Source organism: Ochotona curzoniae, unplaced genomic scaffold (genome assembly GCF_017591425.1).
Source record: "Ochotona curzoniae isolate NIBS_2020 unplaced genomic scaffold, NIBS_Ocur_1.0 scaffold_274, whole genome shotgun sequence".
Classification (NCBI taxonomy): Eukaryota; Metazoa; Chordata; class Mammalia; order Lagomorpha; family Ochotonidae; genus Ochotona; species Ochotona curzoniae.
This window is the reverse complement of record NW_024467101.1, coordinates 12083975-12110861: the sequence shown is the minus strand read 5'-3', so window position 1 is coordinate 12110861 and position 26887 is coordinate 12083975. Positions and strand designations below refer to the sequence as shown.

Below are 26887 nucleotides of genomic sequence, written 5' to 3'. Positions count from 1 at the left end.
TATCTCTCACACAACAATTTTCTAAACTTTTGAAAAAGATCTTATAGAGAGGTTTCAAGTAATGGCACTTGCTGACTTATGACTTTATTTTTGGCATCTTCTAGAACAGCAATTCTCTTGGGGAGGTCACGGAGTTAAGATCTAGAGATGTTTTGGTTGTCACTTTTGGAGGATGGGCGTGGGAAAGGTGCTCCTGTCACCTGGTGGGTAGAGGCCAATGAGGCTATTCAATATTGCACCTGTACAGGACCAGCGCTGCCACAAAGATGTGCCATGTGGAGGGTATTGTTGCTGGGGCTGCGATGGAAGGACCAGGCTGTGAAGTCCACATGTAGATGGTGCTACCAAGCAGTGGCACTGGGGAGAACCCTTCCTTCCCCTCTTACAGCATCACCTGGGACCAATCAGCCCTCCTCCGGGCTTCTACCCAAGGGGCTCTCCTGGACAAGTGAGATGATAGGGCATGTGCTTCATGAGTTCAAATCCAGCCCCTCCACTCACAAGGCTACATGGCCTTGGGCAAGTTGTTCCATTCCTCCGTGCCTCACTTTTCCCATCTGTGAGTGGAGTGCCGGTTTTCTTCTCCTATGGGGGCTGCAATGAGGCGTAAATGGCCTTGAACACTAACCTCTCAACTCAGAGACAGAGTTCTGTTAGGGTTTCTATCATGGGCCAGGCTTGTGGTGCACATGGAAGGCAGCACCAGCATTAAATACAAGCAGATCTGCCTCCAACCTTCACATCCTTCATCCTCCCGACCTTGGCCTCTGGGGGACAAAACCGGATTAGCCTCCTCATCTGTTGGACGTTCATTCTGGCCAAAGGTGTGGAGCTCAGGGTGGGAGAGCTGCCTGTACACAGGATGTCCTGTCGCTCCCCCAGCTGGCTGACTAACCTCCACCCTGGTGGGAGGCTCCAGCAACCAGAGACAGAGCAAAGAAACTGCTTGTTCTTTGGCCTGGGATCATGGCCTGGCCTCAGAGAGGATGGCTCAAGCCGCAATTACAAAACTGCTTTGGAATGCCCAGGAATCTGAGCTGGCTGGGCAACTGGCAAGCCTTCGCATGCTAGGAGACGTGCTTTCATCGGGTGGCACGTGACCCTGTGGGATGAGCACTCGTGGGGTTAGGAATTAGGGGGCTGCTCTGGTCTGTGCAGAACTTGGAGGGCTTGTGGCAGCTGCAGAAAGATGGAGGTTGACCCCTAGAAGTGTGGCCGTCTAGCCCTGGGGCCTGGTAGGAGCCCTGAGAAGACACGTGCTAAGGGCACCTTGAGGGAATCAGGCACCTGCCTGAATGTCAGGGCTCGGCGGGGGGGTGATGTTGGGTTGGATGGCTCTGGCGTTCATGAGCCACCCCAAGGCCCACAAGGACAGCTCTCAGACAGGCTTTGCCAAGAGCACCCGGTCTTTGTCCTGGCACGGGCAGAACTTAGCCCTGGTTGCTGAGTCCTTGTTTTCTGGGCAACTGGAAAGCTCTGGCATCAGCAGACAAATGCAGTGCCAGCTGCAATCTTTTGTGATCCAATGGGAGAGGGTAGCAAGCCTGGGTGTGCTGCCTGGCAAAGGGCATAAATCCATCCCCTCCCCCAACAGCCCTGGAGGGAGGTTTATCTTTGTTTCCCCTGTGTCCAGTCTGGGAGTCCTCGTCCCCACCACCCCACCCCATTCCTTTTTTCTTGCTCTGATTTTCTTTTATTTTCTCTGCTGTTGAATACACCCTATGTCAATCCTACAATCTTTGAGTTCCAAGGGGGAGAGAGGAAATCCCTGTTAAGTTAGTTTAAGCCAAAAGAAGGGCATTCAGTGTCTGTGTGGCAGGTGCCAACTGCTTACCTATATAAAGATTTGTTTCATTTATTTGAAAGGCAGAGGGACAGAGTGCAAGGGAGAGACAGAAAAAGAGATCTTCCATCCTCTGGTTCAACTCCCCCCAAAGCGCCACAATAGCTGGGATTGGGCCAGGCTGAAGCCAGAAGCCAGGAACTCCAGCCAGGTCTCCCACGTGGGTGGTAGAGGCCCAAGTACTGAAGTCATCTCACACTACCTTCCCAGCACGTTCACAGGTAGATGGATCAGAAATGGAACAGCCTGGTCCCGGCACAGTAGCCTAGTGGTGAAAGTCCTCGATTTGCATGTGCTGGGATCCCATATGGGCATCGGTTCTAATCCCTGCAGCCCTGCTTCCCATCCAGCTCCCTGCTTGTGGCCTGGGAAGGTCGTTGAGGACGGCCCAAAGCCTTGGGGCCCTGCACCCGCATGGGAGACTCCAAAGAGGCTCTGTGCTCCTGGCTTTGGATTGGCTCAGCTCTGGCTGTTGCGGCTGCTTGGGGAGTGAATCATCGGACAGATCTTCCTCTCTCTCTCCTCCTCTCTGTATATCTGACTCTCCAATAAAAAATATATCACTAAGCTCTTCTTCTTTTTTTTTGAAAGATTGATTTTTATTGCAAAGTCAGATATACAGAGAGGAGGAGAGACAGAGAGGAAGATCTTCCATCCGCTGTTTCACATCCCAAGTGTCCACGACTGGGGCTGGCTGCTCTGCTTCCGATCCGGCTTCCTGCTACTGTGTCTGAGAAAACAGTGAAAAATAGGTCTGGTGGCTTGACCCCTGTCAGTTCCCATTCCTGGTAGTAGTCCATGTCCTGTTACTATAACAAAACCCAAGATTGGGGAGCTTAACAAGAGGCTTGTTCTGCTCACAGCTCTGCAGGTTTAAAGGCTTGAGGCCTTCATGGAGGACAGCATCATGATGGCAGGGGACTTGGCCAAGAGGCAGAGACCACGTGGTGATCACATGATGGTCACATGAGGAGGCAAGATACTGGAGTATGAGCAATGACTCCCTGCCAGGTCTTACTTCTTGACACCGACACACTGGGGACCAAGCTCCCAGCCCATGAACCCTGTGGGACAGACACAAACCACGTCCAAGCCATCACGGTGCCTTGACCACGATGTGAGGGAGATTTTGTAAGAGACATTTTCACAAGATCATTAATAAAGCAACAAAAAAGACTTATGTGTGGCCAGAGTCATGGCATATCAGGTTAAGCCTCCACCTGCCATGCTGGCATCCCGCATGGAAGCCAGTTCAAGACCCTGCTGCTCCATTTCTCATCCAGATCCCTGGTAATGTACCTGGGCAGGCAGCAGAAGGTGGCCCACGTGCTTGGGCTTCTGCTCCCACAGCAGGACACCCAGAAAAGTTTCTGGCTCCTGGCTCCTCCTCCTGTTGAGGAAGTGAAACACTGAATGGAACATATTTCTCTATGTGTCTCTCCTTCTCTCTGTAATTTTGCCTTTCAAATATAAATAAATAAATAAGACTTATATTCAATATGCGAATGTCCATAGGACGACAAAGAAGGTAGCCAACATTTGTCCTGATTATAGCTATGTTTACCACTGAAGATCATCAATATTGTTTCCTCATATTTCCCTTTTTAGCCAGGAGCCCAGAGCCTCTTCCAGGTCTTCCACCTGGGTGCAGGGTCCCAAGGCTTTGGGCCATCTTCGACTGCTTTCCTAGGCCACAAGCAGGGAGCTGGATGGGAAGCGGGGCTGTAGGTGACCTTTTGAGATCAGATCTGTTTGCAGACAGATGCTGTAGATGTACACTGATGGATGCTGACGTGGTCCCCAATGACTCACATCCCACAAGCAGTGTAACCATTGACAACAAGCTTTCCTGAATGAACGACTTTGGGGAGATCCAGATAACATGAATCTCCCTTTGATTCATCTGGAAACTGTGCTTCCGACACATCAGGCAGATGTTCATACAGTGCCATGCCCCCGACTTTCATACAGTGCCGTCCTGTTGACCCTGGAGCAGAGTATCGTACCAGGGGTGGCCTATCAATCAGAAACATCTTTCAGCTTTCACACACCTGGGGGACGGGGAGAGGGCAATTGAGACGCTGAATGGCTCAGGACGAGTCTATTGTATCTTATGCATATCATAGGGCAAGCACCAAGAATGACCTCCAATTTTCTCACTGACCTGCTAGGGATTGGCACCATCTGGACAGAGCACCCCTGGCCTCCACTTGGCCAGGCAAGGTACCTTTAGTTTGGCCCTCCTAGTGGTATGCAGCAGGGTGCAGGGGCACACCTACATGATTCCATATCTTGCTCCTCCACAGGGGCTGAAGATCAGCGTGCTCTGGACCCTGTACTACGGCATCCTCAGTGCTTTCGCCCCCGTGTATAGCTGGATCCTGGTGCTCCGGGGACTGGTGGGCTTTGGAATCGGAGGGGTCCCCCAGTCGTAAGTAAACAACCAGCGCCGGCCCTGCAGTGGGGGCCTCGGTATCTGGGGATTATGCTTCCTTGGATTCAATCTACTGCAGGTCTTCGGAAAAATGTCTGTGTGTTAGTGTGTGTGTGTGTGTGTGTGTGCGCGCGCACACGCATACTGAATGCAGCATCTTTTCCCTTTGTCATTTGCCCCTAAACTGTACTGACAGCTATATGCACAGTATTTACACGGTGTTAAGTATCATAAGTCATCTAGAGAGGATCTGAAGTATACAGAGGATATGTATAAGTGAGATGCAAATAGCACATCATTTTATAGAAGTGGTTTGAACATCTGCCAAGGGTCCTGGATGCAAAGCCCTGTAAACATCAATGACCGACTGTGTGAGGTTTACAGCCTCCAAAGAATGCAGTAGTGGCCCCAGCAGCGATCTGACTTTAAGGAGCCAGTGATGCAGAACAGCGTGGCAACAGTAACAAAAGCAAGCCACTAGGTGCAAGGTGAGGAAAGTAAAAGAAGAAAGTGTAGCAATAGGGCTAGTGTCAACAGGGCCTTTCACTCTGACACATGGCACACAGCAGGGGTGGGGTAATGCTATGGTGTCACCACAGTCTCCCTGATCCAAGGGAACTGTGGCCCTGGGGGAGAGATCCTGTGGCCAAGTCGCACGGTGTGAAAGTGAAACTAAGACCCCAAGCTGTCAGCCAACAGCATCTGAGTTGTTCTTGATATTTGTTTTATTTATTTCAAAGATAGTTAGAGAGAGAGGGTAAGGGAGAAACAGAGTGAGATGAAGATCTTTCATCTGCTGGTTCATTCCCCACATGGCTGCAATAATTGCTGGGGCTGGGCTGTTTCTGCCTGGGGTAATTTGAGTATTCATAACATCACTTGTATATCATATAAAATGACCAACTTAAACATTAGCCTGCTGGAGGTTTAATGAATTTCAGGTCCTGCCTGTGATTGCCTTGGGAGGGCCAGACCAAGTGATTTCACGGGTTGGATGGCCTCTGCCCCTCACCCTAACCCTATAGGGACTTGGAAGTCGACATGCCCCTTCAGGTTGCTCCACAATGAGATCTGCAGGCCTGACCTGTCCACCCTCACATCAGTCTTCGGATGTGTACTGCCCTCAAGGAGGGAACATGACCTTGGCCATGGCAATCCCTGCAAAGGACTCGGCTGTGATCTTCTATAGGACTGAAGACCCCATCCCTGAAAGGGGACTCCAGATAGCCCCATCCCTGCAGCCAACACTGTCCAGCTGTTGCACTCCATGGGTCAGCTGGCATTGCCCCTAAATGGTCAAGTTCAGCCCCTATAAGAGCAGTTCCTCCAAGGTTCTGGTGGCTCTTTCACGGCAGCGACTCCCACGAGACTGGTGAGGAGCGAAGCATCGTCCCGCTGGGGCTCCTGGTCTCCCAGCCATCAGGGATGCTCCCCACTCTGCTACATGTGCCTGGTTCCCCCACTTCTGACTTGTACTCTGGCTGGGAGTGAGGGTGACCCAGCTTCATGCCTGAAGGGTCCAAGTCCCTCATTTCGCGCCCCTCTTAGGCCACACCTTGTGCACCTTCTTTTTGTCTAGAAAGGAGGTAGCTTGGAGAGAAGGGAGAGAGAGGAGGAGGAGCCTAAGGGAGCAGCTTACCTTTCCATGCCTCACTGTCCCAGTCTCCAAAATGGGAATAACAACCTACCCACATCATGGGGTCCCTTAGAATGGAAAATGTTAGCCTGCGTGATGCTCCCTTCCCAGGACCCAGCAGAACAAATTGATGTGTACTTCAAGCATCAGACCCCTCCGCCACCCCTGAGGGCTTTGGGAAGAAAGCTGTATGTCAGCATGACAGTGGGGTGGAAAGAACTTTAGCGAGGGGAGGAGACCCAACGTGCAGATCAACACACAAGCCTGCGGCTGGACAGTGAGTGCCACTCCCTTCTTCTGGACTCATTCCTCCAGGGCTCCACAGAGCAAGGAGGGTAACTTCCCCTCATCTGCCACGGGTTTAGGAGCCACTGGAGCTTGAAGCTGAGGCCATTTGCAGGGCTGGAAAGGGCTGGTGGCTCGGCTGGAGGAGTTCCTGGCGACAGAGTCCTTGCCCCATTCCCAAGCTGCTCACCTACCAGGGGACTGTTTCCCTCATACAGGGAAGATTCCTTCACAGATGAGCAGTTCACCCGCAGATGTTCCAAATGCCAGCTGAGAACCCCAGCTGGCTTTCCCTGTGTGTCTGACCAGCTGGCCATAAATCAGGGTGCCTAGGCCCTCTTTACGGGTTCAGTAGATCCGCCAGAAAGGCACATAGACCTCAGGGAAACACTAATTTTGGTTACCCCCAGAGGACAGCATGTTACAAATGCTACAGAAGAAGGAAGACAGGGCAAGGTAGCACAGCACATTCACACCCTCGGCAGGTGCGACAGCACCCCTCTCCAGTCTTCACCTGCTCAGCCACATGAGGGCTCCTAACCTGTCCTTTCCTGTCCCTGTGCGTGTTTACAAAAACTTTGTTGCATGAGCATGGTTGATCACATCATTGGCCATCAACCATCAACTTAACTTTTTTTTCTACCTTTACGTATTGGAAAAGCAAAGTGAGAGTGAGAGATTCGTTGGGGGACTCCACTGGGTCATTTCCCAAATGCCTGCAACAGCCAGGGCAGTGCCAGGCTTGCGACAGGAACCAGGAGCTCATTTCCAATCTCCCATGTGGTAGCAAGAACCCAAGCGCTTGAGCAATCATCTCCTGCCTCCCAGTGTGTGCATCAGCAGGAAGCTGAGCTGAGGGGTGGCCAGTATTGGAATGCAGCAGGTTCAGCTGCTACTTACAACACTGGCATCTTGTAGAGAGAGTGATGGTTCAAATCCCTGTTGCTTCACTTCTGATCCAGCTCCCTGCTAATGCACGTGGAAGGCATGCATCATCACCTAACTGTTTGGGCCCCTGCTACCCAGAAGGGAGACCCAGATGGAGTTGTTGGCACCTGTTTCAGCTAAGACCAGCCCTAGCTGTTGTGGCGATTTGGGGAGTGAATCGGTAAATGGAAAAATATCTCTCTGAAGTCTACAGCGCCTGTGTGTATGCTGATACAACTTTCAAATAAATAAGTAAATGTCTTTTAAAAATCACCTGGGATGGGATCCCAGGCACCCTGACATGGGCTGCAGGTGTCCCAAGCAGCACCCTAACCACTAAGCTACAGCGCTAAGCCCAAATCTGAGATGGTAAAAAATTAAAGTGACATGTACAGAGCCACACACCTGGTCAGTAGCAGAGCTGAGATGTCAGCATCGTGCGACAAAGCCTCTTGTTTTCAGGACTCTGTTAGCTTGCTTATCTGTAAGAGCAATGAAAGCAATAAACAAAATTACAGAAGAAATATTTAGTCCCTGAAGAGACCACACATTTTTGATATTTTTGCAATTTACATCAAATAATGACATCTTAATTAGACATTGTTATTCTTGTCTGCCTCTAAGGATGGCTCTCCTACTCACATTATTTAACAGCTTTTTGTTGAAAAAGGGATTTATGGGGACAAAGGAAATGAAGAGTTTCCACGTGTTTATAATACTCGGTGGCAGCACCTCCTAAAAGTGGATGAATTAGATTGTGCTATACCATTTCAAGGCTGAACCACAGAAGTCATTATAACTGCATCCAGCCACTGTTCTATAAGTAAACGTGGAAAAGACCCCAAAAGAATGAAGATTTCATAATCTAGCTTATAGATTTGTTATCTGCACACGTCCTTCACATCCAAAGCCAGGAGTAGCTTCGCCCTTGGAGAATACTGAACTGCATTCTGGCAAATGCAGAGTGAGTTTCCGTTTGCTTGGAGGCAGGGAGGCGGAGCCACGATCAACCACAGGATGAATCACAGATGTTGAGTGATTTTGCTTCCTAAGAAGGAACATGTGGCAGGAATCGTATTTCATTCAAACGATGGAGTAGATACTGCCTTTACATTTATCGTCCAAAATAATATGCTTTTTGGAAAAAATTTAGCATCTGTGCATAAGCCCCCAAAACCACAGTCCCCTCTAATAGCACAAATCTCAGGAAAATATATTCCAGATACAGGTGGGTGGGTGCTGGGGCCAACGTGTAGCTTTGTCCAGCAGAGGGCACTGTAGGCTTCAGCAGACAAACACACATGGCTGACAGAGATGCTGTGCTAACCTTGCTGGAGTTCAAGCTGCTCTCAAAGACTGGTGGACCTGTCACAGCTTTGCCACTTGCCTTGGGATGTTCTTCAGATTAGCTTGCCAAGCTGCCCTGGCTCTGCCGTTTTCCTCCACAGACCTCCTAAAAACGCCATAGTGAGACTCCTGGGCCATTTCTTTTCAAAGCACCTGATTGGAATGCAAATTTCTAATTGTGATTATCCTCTTCAGAGGATTGATTTACCCGGAGATCAGCTGCCTCTGGACATTGCTAATGTCAGTGCCGGTTCTTGCATTTTGTAGGGTGATTCTAATCACTGCCATCTTCTAGTGGAATTTCAAGCAGCTAATTTTCAGGGCGAGCTGCTATCAGCAAGCGCTGCGGGTAGGGGCAGGGTAAACAAGCTATTTCCCGTGACACCTTTTGGAAAAGCAAGAAATTGGACACAACCTAAACACGAATCAGTAGGGGGTGGCCACCTAAATGATTAACCAGCCACAGTGGAAGATGGTGCAGCTGTTAAAAGTGGTGCAGAAGGGTTCTCTACAAGAACGGATGCAGACATCCACGTTGTCTCTTGGAAAGATGGTCCTGACACTGAGGTTCAACAGCAAGCAGTTTACTCTGCGAGACTACACAAGCACGCAGTCCACATCATCTTACTTAGGATGAGGTTATGGTCCTGTGCTGAACACTGCCTTTGGGAGGGTTAAACTCCCTGGGCTTTCTGAGTGACCTCATGGGAAAGCAAAGCAAGCTTTAGTGACCAGAGAAAGTCCTGGTGACAATGGGGACTTTTGGGACGGGCACCTAAGCTAGTGGTTTGGGACAGGGATTAACATACCCTTGTCATGGGCCAAGCATGATGGCTCAGTGGCTAAATCCTCACCTCACAGTGCTCTGGGATCCCATATGGACACCGGTTTGTGTTCTGGCTCCACTTCCCACTCAGCTCCTTGCTTGTGGCCTGGGAAAGCAGTAGAGGATGACTCAAAACCTTGGGACCCTGCACCCACATGGGTGACCCGGAAGAAGTTCCTAGCTCCTGGCTTCGGATTGTCCCATCTCTTGCCATTGTGACCATTGGGGAAGTGAGCCAGCAGGTGGAAGATTTTTCTACCTACCTCTCCTTGTCTCTGTAAATCTGATCTGCCTTTCCAATAAAAATAAATAAATCCTTTAAAAAACAAAAGCCCATGTCCCACACTTTTGGAGTATTTGGGATAACTCCAAGCTCTGTTCCTTGCTCCAATTTCCTGCTAATATGTCTCCTGGGAGATGGCAATGATGGCTTAGAGTGGCTGGGTACCTGCCACCCATGTAGGAGATCCGGACTGGGTACTTGGATCCTTGCTTTGGCCCAAGCCAGCCCTGGCTATGCAAGAATTGGGGGAATAAACTAATGAACAGAAAACACTGCCTCTCTTTCTCCCTCTCTTCCTCTAACCCTCACCCTCTCAAACAGATTTTTAAAAAAGAAGAAGCATGGGGCATTTGTATGGGTGCAACGCCAGCAGGCACTCTATTAAGGAAAAGGAAGGCAGTGAGGAAGGGCAAGAGAATAAGGAAGTGAAGGAAGGAAAGGAAAGGAAAAAATGAGAAAGAAGTAAGATGTGGCTTGAGTTTGTATGTCTTGAGAAGGGCCTAGGAGGGTAAGAAGCCAACTGCTGCTAGTTACAGCTTTAGGGGAGGGGTTGTGGGGAAGAGGAAGCAAGATCGCACACTGCCTGCTTACATCCTACTAAGCTGTCCTCACAGTGGGAATGCATCCAGCCACTGTTCTGTAAGGAAACATGGAAAAGACCCCAAGAGAATGAAGATTTCATGATCTAGCTTATAGGTTTGTTATTTGCACACGTCCTTTTTTCCATTTTTTATTATATTTCTGACAATCTTTACATAGTTAATTAGGGCATAAAGGTTTAAGGGTTACAGGAAAGAGGATAAAACTATCATTTCCATACATTTTTTTTCTCTATCTGGGGGTAAATGGGGAGGTAAAGGGAGAAGCCCCACCCAGTCTCCCACCCATCCCAGGTCCCTGATGTGTGGCTCCGAGGGTCTTACTCAAGTGGTTTTGATAGTCCAACAGTTATGAATTGCTGCCAATCTCTCCATGCACACGTCCTTAACATCCAAAGTCAGGAGTATCTTCGTCCTTTGAACCTAGTGGGAGAGGCCTTCCACTTGCTGGTTCACTCCCCAAATGCCCTCAGTGGTCAGGCATGAGCCGAAGTTCAAGTCAGCAGCCAGGAACTCCATCCAGGTCTTGGGTGCAGGGGTCTGAGCACTTGGCCCATCTTCCACTGCTTTTCCCAGACCATTAGCAGGGCACTGCATCAGAAATGGAACAACTGGGACATGAATTGGTACCCATATGGGAGGCTGGCATAGAAGCAGGTGGCAGCTTAACTGCCTTGCTAGGTTGGCACTCTGAGAATCTTGACAGCTGCACCAAACTCACCACTCAAGGGTCGTAAGTAGGATCTCTTCTGGAGGTTGAGGGAGAGAAACAGATTAAGAGAGATGGAGGTATAGAGCAGGAAGGGGGCACAGAGTAAGATGGAACGAGGGAAGGTAATAAATGCAGTGAAATGGCAATGACGCTGGAACTGCTGAAGCATTTCCTTGGAGGTGCCTGCGAATTCGTCTTGCTCAGAACAGAGCTGCAGAAGTGCTCTCCCTGTCAGTCACTGTCAGTGGAACTGCCGAGAGGTCAGCTTGGAACAAGACAGACAGAGAACAAGGTGTCAAGGTCGGCTGGGCCCGATGGACACAAACAGAGCCTGAGGCTGAGGTTCCTGGAACAGTGTGTGAAAAGCAAAACAGATCTAGGGGTCAGGTTCAGCTAGGATGGGGTCTCTGGGAGTATAAAGGCTCCCCTGATTACACAGGGAGCTCATTTGTGGAATCCAGGGGCATGTCAGTTCCTGAAGGTCAAAAGTTTTCAACTCAGTATTCCATCTCTGCTTATGTGTATGTAGTTGGCCACCATTCCGCCCAGATCCTTGCCGCATGGTTCTGCCGCTTGCCACTACTCCTGGGCTGCCACCCTGTCCTCTCCTTCCATCCCTGGGTTTCCAAAACCCTCGGGATAACCATCATGATCATAACATCTGTTTTGTGTCACATCTTGGTGCGCATGCTCCCACCACGGAATCCCACTGGAACAGACACAAAGCAAAGTGCAATACCACGAGAGTGCAAGCTCCTCAAGACCTTGGACTTGAATTCAGCCAGATGTCTCTGGTGTGACTGCTTCGGAAATACCATTTTCAGTTCCCTTTGACTGCCTGTAGCAGGAGCACTTCCTGTCTTGGATTTTTAGTTGCAGTGCAGGGATTGAATGCTTCAACTAAACCTATCTACAAGCTACATTGCTCTGTGGATCCTGCCGTGCTCAGTGCTTCCCTGGCCCAAGGTTCCCTTCAGCCGGACGGGGTCTGCCTCCCATGCATCTTTGTGTTAAGCTTGCTACGCTTGAAGAGGAGCCATTTTCTAAGCAAGTTGCAAGTCAGAGCTACAGGCAGCAGCTGCACGTTGTCAGTGACCTGGAAGTTCCCTTTTGTTCTCAAGGCAGAGGAAGTGAAAAGTAGGGCTGGGTTTTGTGGGGAGTGAGAGGTGAGGGGTGAGGGGTAAACTGGAGGCAGCTGCTCAGTAGGGGCTTGGGTTCCCCTGAGCAGACAGCTATGTGGATTGAGTGAATACGTGATCATAATGAAGATTGTGATGCCCAGATTTCTGGGCTGGAAAGAATCCTAGGGTCTGGCACAGTGTGGCTGAATTGGCTAATCCTTCCCCTTCAAGCACCAGGTTCCCTACATGGGTGCCAGTAGGTGCCCTGGCTATGGCACTTCCCATCTAGCTCCTTGCTGTGTGGCCTGGGAAAGCAGTAGAAGATAACCCAAAGCCTTGGGACCCTGTACCCACGTGGGAGACCCAGAGGAAGCTCCTGGTTCCTGGATTTGGATCAGTTCAGCTCCAGCTGTTGGCAGTGCCAATTTGAGTCCTGTCTGCATCTGGTCCAATATGGGATGCTGGCATCACAAGCAACTTAACCTACTGTACTACAATGCCAGCTCCTAAGTGTGTGTGTATATATATATATTTGATTTACTTTCTATTTGAAACTCAGAGTTACAGAGAGAGGGAGAGATGAGAGAGAAAGAGAGATCTTCCATCTGCTAGTTTACTTCCCAGATGGTCGCAGCTGCCAGAGCTGAATTAATCCGAAGTCAGGAGCCAGGAGCTTCTTCTGGGTCTCCCACATGGGTTCGAAGGACTTGAGCCGTCCTCCACTGCTCTCCCAGGCCATAAACAGAGAGCTGGATAAGAAGTGAAGCCACCAGGACTAGAACCTTGGGTGGCACCAGGTGATGGCTCAGCTACCTGATAGCCATATGGGAGGCCTGGATGGAGTTGCTTCAACTGGTCCAGCCCAACCTGTTGGGGAGTGAACTAATGGATGGAAGACCCCCCCGCCCTCTCTCTTTCTGAGTTTGCCTTTCAAGTAGTGAAAACACATTTTACAAAATAAACATGTTTCAATAATAAAAATTAGGAATCTACCCATCCTTACTGATTAAATAAATACATTAAACTAAAGGAGGAGGGAAAGCTTTTCCTTATGATGTCATGTCAGCTAATACACATAGGAAGGATGACAGAAATTTACAAATGCCACTTGCTACTATAGTGATAGCAGATTTAAGCAGAAATAGTCTTGTGATTAAAGCTGTTGGGTAGAGGTTCTATCTGGGGAATAGGTTATTGGAAGACTTAAATATTTCCCACAAAGGACTCATGGATCACAGGGACAAAGCTGTGCCTTAGAGTGGAGACACCTGCCAGACACCACCCTGACCCAGGGATGATGGTTCGTATCACCAGTGGTGGGACAGTTTGCCAGTAGATGCTCCTGGCTTGATGGGCTAGGAAGAGCTCAATGTCCCTCCAGAATGTTCTCATGAAGCCTGCTTCTGCTCTGGAGAAGATGTCAGGTAAACCAGGGTGAGAGGTTAGGCAGCATGAACTTGCTCCTGACTCTGCTGTCCAGTTTCCACCTGACTTCCTGGGCTGTGAGGAGGGTTACCATGGCAGCTAATGGGAAGCTCAGGAAAGATATGGGGATTTACTCCCAAGTTTTCCCAACCCCCATGAGGGTCTGTTTCCCAAGGCCAAGTCCTCAGATAGCAAAGATCCACTAACCACCCTGGGGCAGGTGTTGTGTGTGTGTGGGGGCGGGGGGAATGTTGACTTTGGAAGTCAAGAAATTGTGGTAATTTTTCCACCCAGCCCAGACTGTAACCCCCTTCCCATTTCTTTGCTTTCCCAGGGTGACGCTCTATGCCGAGTTCCTTCCCATGAAAGCCAGAGCCAAGTGTATTCTGCTGATTGAGGTGAGGAGGAGGAGGAAACCTGATCCTCCACCAGCTTTGGAAAAGGGAGCTTTAAGAAAGGTATAACAGACTCACTAGACGAAGACGGAAATGAAGCAGCTATGTGTCTCGTGACCTGGCTGTTGTGAAATGCAACTTCTTCAGTTGACCGGAGCTTGTTTTTAAGCAGTGGCAGCAGGCAGGTGATGTGTTCTAGACCTGAAAATGGCTTTTGTCTGAGAGGTGAAGCTGCAGGTGCCACCAGGTGCTGCCCATACTCAGATCCTCACCTTCCTTGCCTGCTGCTAGCCAGCCTGGGCCATGCCTTGTATGAGATTCTCTTTCTTGGTCACTTTCATAGCCGATAGAGAAACTTTAAAAACACTCATGGTCCAGCCAGCCCCTTTCAGTCCAGGGTCTCATGATTCATTTTTCAGCCAGGATTAGAAGCTCTCAGGACACATATGATGGCCCAATGCCATGACCCCACTATGCAGCTGCCCAAATGACACCACATTCGGGTAATGTCCCAATGGTTTGTGTTGCCCCGATGCGCACTGCTGTTTGTGGTGGTGACAGTGAAGCCACTTAGACTCACCAGGCACTGTGGCCACCCTGACCATGTCAGTTGCAGTGACCCCAGCTCAACTTAACCATCCTAAGCGCATAAGCTCCAATGCGCATGGCAGCAAACTGGTCTACACGTTCCATAATAAAGGACCTCCTGCAGCTTTACACATGAAGCGCTCAATGCTGGCACAGAATGGGTGGGATATCTGACTGGTACCCACTTTGAGTGGACCAGGTGCCCCTGGCAGGTCTTTTGAGCTGATGGGGGAAGATGACTGATTGGAATTTTGGAATGGACAATAATTGTAAAGCCCCGGAGTCACAGCAAGCAACAGCACACTCAGAGAAGGGTCTGTGGAGGAGGACTTACTACAAGGACCACTTCTGAAGTCCCTGCTGGAGGAGCTATCACCCCAAAAGGAAAGCATATTTATTAGGCACCCAGAGAATTGTATGACAAAAGCTGTCAGACCTTCAGTAAATGTAGCCAGCTTGAGACCACCCTGCAGGGAGGGACCCATGGGAGTAAATGCAGCAATTTCCCCATTGTCCGTACCAAGGGACACAATCTTTCCCATACAAACACGGGAAAGAATAGAGTTGGTGAGGCAAGAAGATATTCAGCCTCCTTGGGCACTTCTGATAAAGGAGGCAGGGGGCGTTGTTGAGCAAGGGAGATGGATATTTGCAACAAAGACCAACGTGTCCTTGGGCAGGCCATGCTCATGGCTGCACTATTCACAACTGTGACTTGCAAGCAACCCGTGTCCTCTGACAGACACCAAGATGAGCAAAATGTGCTATGGCTAGGCCATGCCATATTACTCAGTCCTGAAAAAGGAAGGCCACTCTGGTACCTGTTACAACCTCACTGAGCTTTAAGGACATGAGACCTAGTGAAATAAGCTAATCGCAAGACTATCATCATGTGATTCCACTTTTAGGGGTAGTTGGAGTGGTCAATATCCTAGAGGTGAGAAACAGAATGGTGCTTTCCAAGGAGAGGATGGGAAGTTGGTGTTGAGCAGGGGCCAAGTTTATATTTTCCAGGAAAGAAGCAGCTCTGGAGGTGGGCAGTGGTGACAGCTGCCCAGCAGTGAGAGTGGATCTGATATCGCAAAACTGCACACTGTAAATAGCTAAAAGAATAACTTCCATTTTATTACCACAATATTAACCACAATGTAAAAAAAAAAAAAAAAATGGACACCTCACCTTGGATCCACTCCACAGTGACGTCCACAAAAGTTGCACAGCTCCAGCGGACACCATGTGGGTAGGACCCCATGTGGAAGGCAGCCCTGGGAGATGGTGACCGTGATGGCTCTGAAGCCACCCTATGGGGCCCCACTCCTACACACACACACACGCACACTGACCCTGCTTCTCCTGTGCCAGGTCTTCTGGGCTATCGGGACAGTGTTTGAAGTCGTCCTGGCTGTGTTCGTGATGCCCAGCTTGGGCTGGCGATGGCTGCTCATCCTCTCCGCGGTTCCGCTCCTCCTCTTCGCCATTCTGTGCTTTGTAAGTGTCTTCCTGGAGCTCCAATAGGTCTGCCTGGCACCCTTGCTCTGTATTCTGTCCTAGTGGGAAGGGGGGCTGAGGAGGAGCCCAAAACTACCTTTTCAGATTGTGTCTTACATGAAGGAAAGAGGAGGCTTGAACCAGCCCCAGGATGGGGTGTTAGTCTTCAACTGATACTTCTGGAATGGTTCCCTAAGGAAAGAACTAGGGATGGTGGGATATATTCATGGTAGCTGTATTGGATGAGTTGGGAATCTTGGATTGCAAGTCAAACAACCCCTCTAAGAATCGACAGCGGCAGGTCTTTGACTCCACAAGTCTCCACCCTCAAAGACAGGAGTGTGGCTGGGAGTAAGTGTTCTGTGTGGCTTCAACCAGGCACACGTGGATCTCCTGTCTGCTCCCCTCCCTAGTGGCTACCGGAGAGCGCAAGGTACGATGTGCTATCAGGGAACCAAGAGAAGGCCATCGCCACCTTAAAGAGGATAGCGACCGAGAACGGAGCACCTATGCCACTGGGCAAGCTCATCGTCTCCAGGCAGGTCAGTGTGTACTCACCAATCTGCAGCACACATATCCCTGTGCCTACATGCAGGACATGAATGTATATGGGCACATGTGCAGGGGCAGCAAATATAACTATTTGTGTGTCAGGTTCAGGGAATGGATGGAGAGGTGCAGTGGGCACTGTGAGACCAATGAGGAGAATCTGGTGTCTTCAATAGGTCTGTCATTGCCAGATTGTAGAAGAGCTGCCTGGACCAGGTAGCCAGTGACATGAGAAATGTCTACTAAGTCTTGTGCCTGCTCCTGCTTCGGGTTCACCCGTGAGCACCAGAGAAATCTGATGGGCAAAGAGGATGGCTCTGGAAAAGCTGGGCAAGAAAACCACATAAAGAAGAGATGTGCTTAGATCCAGAGCTTACTCTGCGTTCTGTGTAGCCATCTGTAACAGGGGTTGCATCGCCCACCTGGGAATGTCATCAGGGGCCCACTGAAGAAAGTTTGATGAACATTGCTAGGGGGTTGGGTGTACATGCTGCATACACAGGGAGGAGGGTACAACCTTGATGCTGCAGCCCCTGTCCTCGACAATCAGCCATGCAGACCTGTTGACACAGGACACACATCCTTAAACAGATAAGAGGGATGGGTGTCTGGTGCAGTGATTAAGACAAGATTTGGGATGCCTAGAGCCCTTATCAAATTGCCCAGATTCAAGCCCTACATCTGACTTCTTGTTCATGTGTACCCTGGAAGGCAGATTTACAGAGAGAAGGAGAAACAGAAAGATCCTCCATTTACTGGTTTCACTCCCCAAATGGCCACAACAGTCAGAGTTGAGCCAATCCAAAGCCAGGAGTGTCTTCCGGATCTCCCATGCTAGTGCAGGGCCCCAAGGCTTTGGGACATCTTCTACTAATTTCCCAGGCCACAGCTGGGAGCTGGATGGGAAACAGAGCAGCAAGGACAGGAACCAGTGCCTGTATGGGAACCTGGCACTTTGCAAAAGGAGGATTAGCCAATTGAGCCATTGCACCAGGTCCACACTTGTTCACTTCTGAAATGCCCACAAAAACCAAAGCCATGTGGATGGGAGCACCCCAGCTACCTGAGACATCACTGCTGCCACTGTTTCTTCCAGAGCACATACAAGCAAAAAGCTGGAATCAAAAGTGGATCTAGGTTTCAAACCAGAATCTCTGACATGGGATAGAAACGTCCCAATTCAGGGTCCTAAACACGTTTAAAAAGCAAGCATTTCTCAAACTGCTACCAAGAACAGTATGTCCCAGCTGCTCCACTTCCGATCCAGCTCCTTGCTAATGCATCTGCGAGAGCAGTAGAAGATGGCACAGTGCTTGGGCCCCCGTACGCACGTGGGAGACCAGGATGGAGTTCCTAGCTTTGGCATGGTTCAGCCCCAGCTGTTGTGGCCATTTGGGGAATGAAACCAGTATTTGGAATATCTCTCTCTCTCTTTCACTCTTTATTTATCTTTTTAATAAATAAAACTTTATAGAAAATTGGCAAATTGGACATGAGCAAATTGACCCAAATCATTCTATTGGCAAATTGGACTTGGGTAAGTTGGCTTTTGAACACAGTAACTGTCTCTTGGATCTAGATTAGGCTTTGGGTGAGATGGGTGAGACTGACTGTGTGTGTGTGACTGTCTGGGGTGTGGGAGCGAGGGATGGTGGGACTCCTTAGAACTGTTTTCTGCTCCGCAAGTCCCTGGACGTGTCTGAAATATGACTAGGCCCTGGATATGGCTGAGTCCTGGCTGACAGGACTGGGAGCTGAGTCTTGGTTTCTCAGAGCCCAAGTGTTCTGGCCCTGTTGTGGGTATGTGACCAACCCAAGTCACCGGCTGGTGCTCCCTCCGTGCATGGAGAACAAACAACATATTCTTTTCTTGAAACAGGAAGATCGTGGCAAAATGCGGGATCTTTTCACTCCCCACTTCAGAGGAACGACCCTGCTGCTGTGGTTTATATGGTGAGAGCCCCTTGTTGACCTCCTGTGCCCAAGCCTGGCTTACGTTGGAATTCAGCACTTGATGAACCATTGGGCCCAAGGCAGTGTTTCCTGATCATGTCAGTTATTGCAACTTTCACCTTCCCAATGCTATTGTAACAAAAAAGAAAACCAAACCAAACCAAAAAAAATTCAATGCTATTGTGTAGACAGGTTCTCACCTGTGCTATTAGTCACTTATTTAAAAACTCAATTCACTCATGACATAGAGATACTCTCATAAAGGAAATGTTATCCGTTGTGCCCCCTTATCTCTGAGGACACATTCAGAGACCTCCAGTGGGCCCCCGAAGCCCCTGGGAGTACTGAATGCACTATAAGGTAAAGCGCTTTTTTTTTTAAAGATTTATTCAATTTTTACTGTCAAGTCAGATATATAGAGAGGAGGAGAGACAGAAAGGAAGATCTTCCATCTGCCAATTCACTCCCCAAGCAGCCACAATGGCCAGAATTGAGCCAATCCAAAGCCAGGAGCCTCCTCTGGGTCTCCCACTGAGGTACAGGGTCCCAAGGCTTTGGGCTGTCCTCAACTGCTTTCCCAGGCTACAAGGCGGGAGCTGGATGGGAAGTAGGGCTATCAGGGTTAGAACTGGCGCCCATATGGGATCCTTGCGTGTGCTTTAGCTGCTAGGCTACCATGCCAGGCCCTGTTCAGCTTTTCTTAAAAGAACAGCCATGGGAGGAGGCTGTGGAAGAGGCCTCAGCAGAAAGTCATGACCAGGGCCAATGGAATGTCCGTCAAATCCTCTCAATTCTCTACTCATTCATACACAGACAGCTTAACAGACTGTTCAAAAACAGTCTGGCTGAAAGCTTTGTGGATTTTTGTTTGTTTGTTTGTTTGTTTGTGTTTGCTTGGGTTTTGCTTTGTTTTGTTTTAAATAAAATCAGTTCTCACTTTGTTCTTCACTGTTGAGCAGAGGTGTTCATTAGCACTGGGACCAGGACAGAACAGCCTTGGAGACAAGCCAGCTGGGCTCCAGCTCTCCCTGCATGTAATTAACACCTGCTGTGTGCCCATCCAAGTGTGAACTCCCCAGGCTCTCTAGAAGGGGGGGGGGGGGTGGTAGGAGGGCAGAGTCGGAAGACCTCCCTCAAGGCGCCTGTAATTCACTTGGGTTGATTTGAAGCAGTTGATTAGAGTTTTAGTGCCCTCCAGAAGCTACTGCATTTGACTGGTACATTTGACTTTACAAAGGGTAACTCGAGGAAATAGACCACCAGTTTCTGATGCTGAGTTCCTGCATAACCTATTGGATGATCCAATTCCTGTTCTATGAGCTTGAGTCTTGCAGTTCTGGAATCCAAGCAGGGAACTCAGAAACTGTGAAACCCTAAGATCTCAGAGTCCAAGTCTACCAATCTGACCCCAAAGCCTTGGGACACGGGAGAGGGCGAGCTATTTCCTTCTAAATGCGCATCTTCCAAATCTTTACCACCTCTTTTCCAATGAATGAGGCAGTCTTAGGGGTAGAGTGTTTTTGAACACAGGACGCTTGCTTTCATCATGTCCCTAGGCTTGGGTGCTTGATCCAAGTCCTCCTGGAAGACCACTGCACCAAGAGCCAGTGTGGCCCCCAGATTGGTGGTCCCCACTGCTGTACCCACAGGCCCTTCCCTAGGGTATGCAGGAAGGGGACATGTGTCTCTCTGACTGCTTCTTCTGCCTCTTCCTCACTTCCGGCAGGTTCTCCAATGCGTTCTCTTACTACGGACTTGTCTTGCTGACCACGGAGCTGTTCCAGGCAGGAGATGTTTGCAGCAGTGAGTGCCCTGCCTCTCTCTCCTGGCTCACCTTCCCAACCCCAATCCCTGCCCAGAGACCATCACACATGATCCTCCATCACTGTCTACCCTAATGGAGGCTGGAGCAGCCTCTGCAGTTCTGTAGGCAACTTGGCCAGCTTCCCATGATGGGAGCTGGTCTCAGTGGAATGGTTGGGTCAGGGTTTGGGTTCAAAGGTCAGCTCCAATGCACTCTAAAAGATCTGTGAGTTGGGTACTTGTGAGCAGGGTCCTTTGCAAGGTGTTAGCCAGACCTGGGTTCTCCTCCCTAAAGGTTCAAAGACCAAAGGATGTTCTGTACCACTCACAGAAGGTATTGACCAAGAAGGGGAAGGCACCTTTCTGCAATAGGATATCAACAAAGGACGATAGGTTTTAGAGAATTGACAAGAGTCCCAAGCCTCCTACTATGAAAAACCTGCTGCTCCCTTTCTGGGTGATTAAGCAACGTTGACATCTGGCCTTCAGGTGGGAAATAGGGTGTGGAGGGAATGAGAAAACCTTCATCTTTGTGGGTCTTTGTCCTGCTTGAAAGCAGAGAGAAGACAGTTTCCTTGCATGTGTCTTCTGTGTGTTCCAAGGAGATATGCTTTGGTTTCCTTCGGCAGAATCTTGACTCCTTGGAATTGGAGGCCTGGAGTCGTCAGCCGCGAGAACTTCCCCTTTAGTCCCTTACCATGTGGGCCACCAGTGTGGCTCCCGGCTCTCTCACTGCCCTCACAGGAGAAGAACAATCCAGGCAAGATGGGCTTTATGCTCTTGTGCAAAATTAACATGTGCACCCTTCAGCTTTACCACCTTAGGAGCAAATCACAGGTCCTTCTCACACTCAGGAGAGAGCGTCAGAGCAGAGTGTGATACAAGGAACTTAGCATCACAGGGGCCGCCCTAGAGTGTGCGTGCAACAAAGCATGTGCCATGTACCACTGCTGGGTCAACCGTGGTGTCCACCCAGCCTGGTTTCCTCTCTCATCCACCTTGCACAGTGGTTTTATTCACCCTGTTGTACAGAGAAACTGAGGCTTGGAGAGATGGTGCTGCAACACTGCTGGCTGGGATCCAAAGTGTAGTCCATTCTCTGGGCTCTTTCTAGAACACTCTCCTTGCATCCCCTCCCAGGGAAGCAGGGCTAGGGAGCGGGAGGGTGTGACTCAAGGCTGTGGGTGGCTCTTCTTCCTTTTCTATCCCCCAGTCTCCAGCCGGAAAAGGGCAGTCGAGGCCAAGTGCAGCCTGGCCTGTGAGTACCTAAGTGAGGAGGATTACATGGACCTGCTCTGGACCACCCTCTCCGAGTTTCCAGGTGAGAAATCTGTGTAAGGTGAAGCTGGGAAATGGGGGCAGGGAGTTGAGCATACAACATCTGCTGAGCTGGGGGCTCTACCTGTGCCACCGGGAAGCAAACCCCTTTTCTAAAGGCACCAAGGATCCGCCCTACCTCCACTAGGGCCACAAGTTGTCCAGAATGGTGAAGGGGATGTTACCCCCACTTGAAAGCTAATGGGTTAAGCTCCCATGTTTCATACATGCTGGCCAAAAACAGGAGTCTCCTGGGTCAGAGACAAAAGACTCTTGGGAACAATTTGAGCAGCAAATTGGTGTCAGTTCTCCATGATCCCAAGTTTCATAGAGAGGATGATGAGGGACTCAGGCTGGTACTGTGTGTTTGAGACAAATGTGCGAAGGTAGTAGAAGGTAGGAGTGCATTTTCTGGTATTCTAATGAAACACTGGAGGTTGTGAAGATTATAAAGAAAGGAGGTTTACTCAGCTCACAGCTCAGAAGGTACAAGTCATGGTACCTCCTGATGGGTGACATCATCATACTGGGAGTGCCTGTGCATGGGCAGGACAGGAAGCCAGAAAAGTGGGATGAGTTGGTAGCATCCTCCCACTAAACCCCACCTCTAAAAAGCCCCACTACCTGGAGGACCAAACTCTTAGATCATGAAACATGGGTGGTACACACAGAAACCATATCAAAACCATAGCGAGTCCGTTATAGCTTAATCTCCAGGGAGGCATCTTGTGCTATGTTCTACTCATTAGCCATGGAGGGGAGGGCTGTAGGGAGGCTCTCCGGGAACCCATCAGTGCTGTCTACCTGCCCCTGCTGCCCCCCACCCCTGGCAGGTGTCCTCGTGACTCTGTGGGTCATTGACCGCCTGGGCCGCAAGAAGACCATGGCCTTGTGCTTCCTCATCTTTTCCTTCTGCAGCCTCCTGCTGTTCATCTGTGTTGGACGGTGAGTCGCCAGGGGAGGGTGGTGCCCAGTCCCTCTCTTAGGCCTGAGGCTTCAAAGTTGCTTTGCTGGGAGTTAAATGTCAGGCTCAAGGTTAGAGCCATTCACGAGGGGAGCCAGAGGCTGGTTCTCCTCCAACAACCTACAGTACAGACTCTGACCTTCTCACCCAAGGTGATGCACCTACAGCTGGGTAACCGATAGATCTGTTAAGACCTAAGATTGATTTGCTCACTAGAAATAGATCTTATCACAAACAGATCCTATGATGTAGTCCTAGGTGGCCTGTCTCCATTTTTCCACCTACCAAAAACCTTGAAATATGGGAGTGGGCTCTGTTGTCCAGAACCTCCATGGAGGAAACTCTGAGCCGGATCTTGTCTAATGAAGGACAGGAAACGTAGTCTAGACCTTAGAATGCTGTGGTCCTGGCATGATACCTGACCTGTGGCTTCGTTTCCCTGGTTCAATTGGCCCCTCCATTCCAACCCCTATAAATGCCTGTCTAGGCTTGGTTTGCTTCTCCCAAGTCCCATCCCCACCCTGGGCACTGTCTCCCTCACTCAGCCCGATTGCTTTGCAGAGGGATGAACTTCAAAGCACAGGTCTTGAAAGATGGTCCTGGGATGTGCGTGCCTGCAGGTGTGCGTGGATACATGTTGGGTGGGATTGGGGTGGGCTGGCATGGGGTGGAATGACCTTCTTGCTGAGTGCTAGGACCTACGTTCTGTCCCAGAGAAGACCTAAGATGGCTGAAAACATAACCACTCCTCTGCTTTCTTTCCCCCTTGCTAGAAACATGCTTACTCTCTTACTCTTCATCGCAAGAGCATTTATTTCCGGAGGCTTCCAAGCAGCCTATGTTTACACACCTGAGGTAGGAGCCTCAAGGAGCCCATGGGGCAAGGAGGGAGGGACCCTACTTCTAGAAACACCAGCCTGGGCAGTCTTGGATCTTAGCTGAGGCTCAGCAGAAGTTCTGACCTCCAGCTGACTTCTCAATCATTTATTTTTCCCTCCTTGCAAAAGTGCATGCTCAATGCCACAGGTCCAAAATTTACATCTCCACCTATGTCCCCAAGATGAAGGAGCCCTATGTCGTCCTTTCTTGGAGACCACCTTGCTGAAGACATTTTTTCCCTTGTCACTATTTTGTAAATAATATAAAATAATATCTATTTCCATAGGATGAACATTGCCTTAGGTGTTATTAAAGGAAACTGGGAAGGGTTTAGTAGAATATCGGAGGATATGGATAGGTTACTTGCAAATGCCAATCAGATAATTTGTACAAGGAACTTGAGCATCTGGGAGGGTTTTGTATCAATGGGGTCCTGGAACCAGTTCCCATAAGTGCCTGATAAGTTACTGCATGTGTTAGCACAGGCCTCGGTCAAATTGTGCAACTGAGAAGAGCTTCATACAGGGGCTCATTCAGTGGTGTGAGGCAGGGGTTAGGGAAGACACAGGTGACAGAGCAGGGCTCACAGCAGGTGGAGCGGCTAGGGGAACTGCTACAGCCCCAGTGAGTTTTTGGTACCTGGCTTCCACTTGCCCACCCTTCTCAGGGATTGTGAACACCTGGGGAAGGGGCCAGTGCATAGTAATCCTCTGAGCATAACAGTGCCTGAGGTCGAAGGCTTGAAAAGAATAACCAAAAGGGGGAGACTCCCAGCTGTTAGGAATCCAGCACTCAGAATTTGACCCAGGTTCATACAAATCCTTCCAGATGTTTGGAATTGGGGAGAAGAGAAATATCTCTGGCATCAAGCAAATAAGAGAGACAGGGAGAGAGAGAGAGAGAGAAAGAGGCCAGAGGTACTTCTCCATCTTCTGTAAGGCCTAGAACAGCCCCTCATCACAGAGAATGGCCCACACAGAGGTGTCCTTGGCTGGAAGGCTGAGACACTCTGTCTCAGGGCCACAGAATCCTTCCAAGCGGCCTTCCCAACTCCAGGGCAAGGGAGTGCAGCAGCCACACCCCCTTTTCAACAGTCCTGACCTGCCAGCCATATAGTCCTTCCTGATTGTTCAGGCACGTGGTCGCCATCATGGGCAAACTGTTAAGCTCTCCCATCTCTCATTGGGTGAAATAACTCAAATACCTATTTGTGATAAGAGTTTCTTGGTTTCCCCGTGAACTCAGAAGACCTTGGGGGACCCCTCTGCAGGGCAGGAAGGACCCCTTTGCTGTGTTACCCTTTGCTTGCATCCCCCTTTCTCTGTTGAACTCCCTCTTGCAGATGAGAAACCCCCCTTCCTCCCACCCCTTCTTGGAGATGCTAGAGGGATTTCCTGGACCTCAAAACTGTCCCCTGAGCTGCAAGAGACAGAGGGAAATTTACCTGTTCCCGAGTCCACCTCTGGCTATTGTGTTTCAGGTCTACCCCACAGCAACACGAGCACTGGGCCTGGGCACCTGCAGTGGCATGGCAAGAGTGGGTGCTCTCATCACTCCATTCATTGCTCAAGTAAGTGTCACCCCAAATACAGAAGGAGTGGGGGTGGCAAGATGCAAGGCCCAACAAGTCATGCCAGTGTGCCTGGCCTTCTGTGAAGGCCTCTGTGTGTACCCACTTCTGTCATCCTGATCACTCATCCTGTGAGCAAAGAAAGATTGTGTGCAGATGAGGAAAGACAGACCAGAGTGGGGAAGGACTTGTCCAAGGTCACACAGCTGGGAAGGAGACATGCCAGAGCACAGGGCTCTCTCCTAAAGCCAACAATCTAAGGATGCCAGGCAATGTGAGTTCCAGCAATGCAGATGCTAACCAATATCCTGGTGCCTACTTTTTAAGTTAGGGGTAGATGAAGAATTTTTGCAAGGTCCATGACTGGGGATCTTACTGAATCTTTGTGCTTTCTCCATATCTGGGTTTTTTTGGTTGTTGTTGCTGTTGTTGTTTTGTTTTGTTTTGCTCTGTTCATACCCATGTTTGATTGCAGTAAGAGTGACATACCTCAAAGGAACCAGTTGCAAGTGAATGATATGGTGGGATCCAGCACATTAATGATGTTAAGCAACCACCACATATGTCTAAAACCAACACATCATCATCATCTGGAATTAGAACCCTGGGGTCATTAATTAGACCCTGTGGTCTCCTCTTCCCACCCCATCCCCTGGCCCTTGGCAGCCTCCTATCTACTTCTCATCTCTGTGGTTTTGTCCATAGCTCAGGTGAGTGGACACTGATACTTCTGCTAGTTCAGGACCCAGGTCTGGCTTTGGTTTCTATCTGTGCATTCAGCACCATTTGTTGTTTGTCACTGTTGATGTTGGCTGAGAACCTGCTTGATTGATGTCAGGTGCTCATGTGCAAGGCGAGCATGTCCACGTGGCAGGTGAGGGAAAGGGGATCTGTTGCTCCGCGGTCTGCCATGGACCATGAAGCTGGGGAGTTGGCTGTGGCGTTGCCCACAATGCAGTTCAACCTTATGAGTGTGAGTTCAAGTCCCAGCTCTACCCTTAGTATGTGTATGAACTTGGGCATGCTATTAATCCTCAGTATTCCCTCTCTGTGAAATGGGAGCAAAATGCTCAGCTCAGATGCACAAAATGCTGAGGTTCACAATGGATGATTCTCTCTGACCTGCCTCTTCCACTTCCTTCTCCCAGGTGATGCTAGAATCCTCTGTGTACCTGACGTTGGCGGTTTATAGTGGCTGCTGCCTCCTGGCTGCCCTGGCCTCCTGCTTTTTGCCCATCGAGACCAAAGGTCGTGGTCTGCAGGAGTCCAGTCACCGAGAGTGGGGCCAGGAGATGGTCGGCCGAGGGACGCATGGCCCAAGCGTCCCCAGGTCAAACTCTGGCTCTCAGGAATAGCACCCACTGGGGAGTGCTGAGCTGGTCTTGGGGGCTGGTGTGGCCCCACTGGGGACACAGATGGTCACTGCCGACATCAAGAGCCCACCCAAGAGGACTGCTGGGACCAACAGGGTTTTGTGTCTTAATTCCGTTTGCTTATCTTCATCAAGGTCTGCCAGGGGCTGGGAAGGTGTCTGCTCCAGGGGTTCACTGTATGTGTGGGGGAAAATTTGTGAATAACCCATGGGTCTGAATGGGAAAATTGCCACTTGCCAACATGGGGAGGGAAGGCACTGATTTAAGGACACAGCAGCCACACAAACACAGCCCAGAATGACTTGGTCACATCCCCATGAATAACAACCAAAAGATCTTGTAGATCCCCACCACCCAGGCCCAGACTCACATGACACCTGCCACCCAGCACCCAGACAGTTCTGTTCCACAGGTTTCTCTACACTCATCACCACCAGGCTTTCTCCTTTGGAATTGCAGGTGACCCGGCTATGGCCTCAGCAGCGTTTCCTTGGGTCAGGGAAATGATTGCTCCCTCCCTCAGCAGGGGCCCCTACGTCTTCCTTTCCAGGGCCTGACTGGCCCAGAATC

At 49.9% G+C, this 26887-nt stretch overlaps 1 protein-coding gene across 1 annotated transcript in view; it reads left to right on the top strand.

Annotated features, from left to right (window-relative positions):
• LOC121171955 (SV2 related protein) overlaps positions 1 to 26381 on the top strand; it is a 40913-nt gene extending 14532 nt beyond the window's left edge. The window contains exons 6-16 of the mRNA XM_041003694.1: positions 4150 to 4274; positions 13773 to 13836; positions 15784 to 15909; positions 16323 to 16451; positions 18338 to 18411; positions 20138 to 20214; positions 21428 to 21535; positions 22365 to 22476; positions 23269 to 23350; positions 24855 to 24944; positions 26093 to 26381. Coding sequence (XP_040859628.1) covers positions 4150 to 4274; positions 13773 to 13836; positions 15784 to 15909; positions 16323 to 16451; positions 18338 to 18411; positions 20138 to 20214; positions 21428 to 21535; positions 22365 to 22476; positions 23269 to 23350; positions 24855 to 24944; positions 26093 to 26299 — 1194 coding nt within the window. The 3' untranslated portion in view covers positions 26300 to 26381. The remainder of the gene's footprint in view (positions 1 to 4149; positions 4275 to 13772; positions 13837 to 15783; positions 15910 to 16322; positions 16452 to 18337; positions 18412 to 20137; positions 20215 to 21427; positions 21536 to 22364; positions 22477 to 23268; positions 23351 to 24854; positions 24945 to 26092) is intronic.
• The last annotated feature ends 506 nt before the right edge of the window (positions 26382 to 26887 follow it).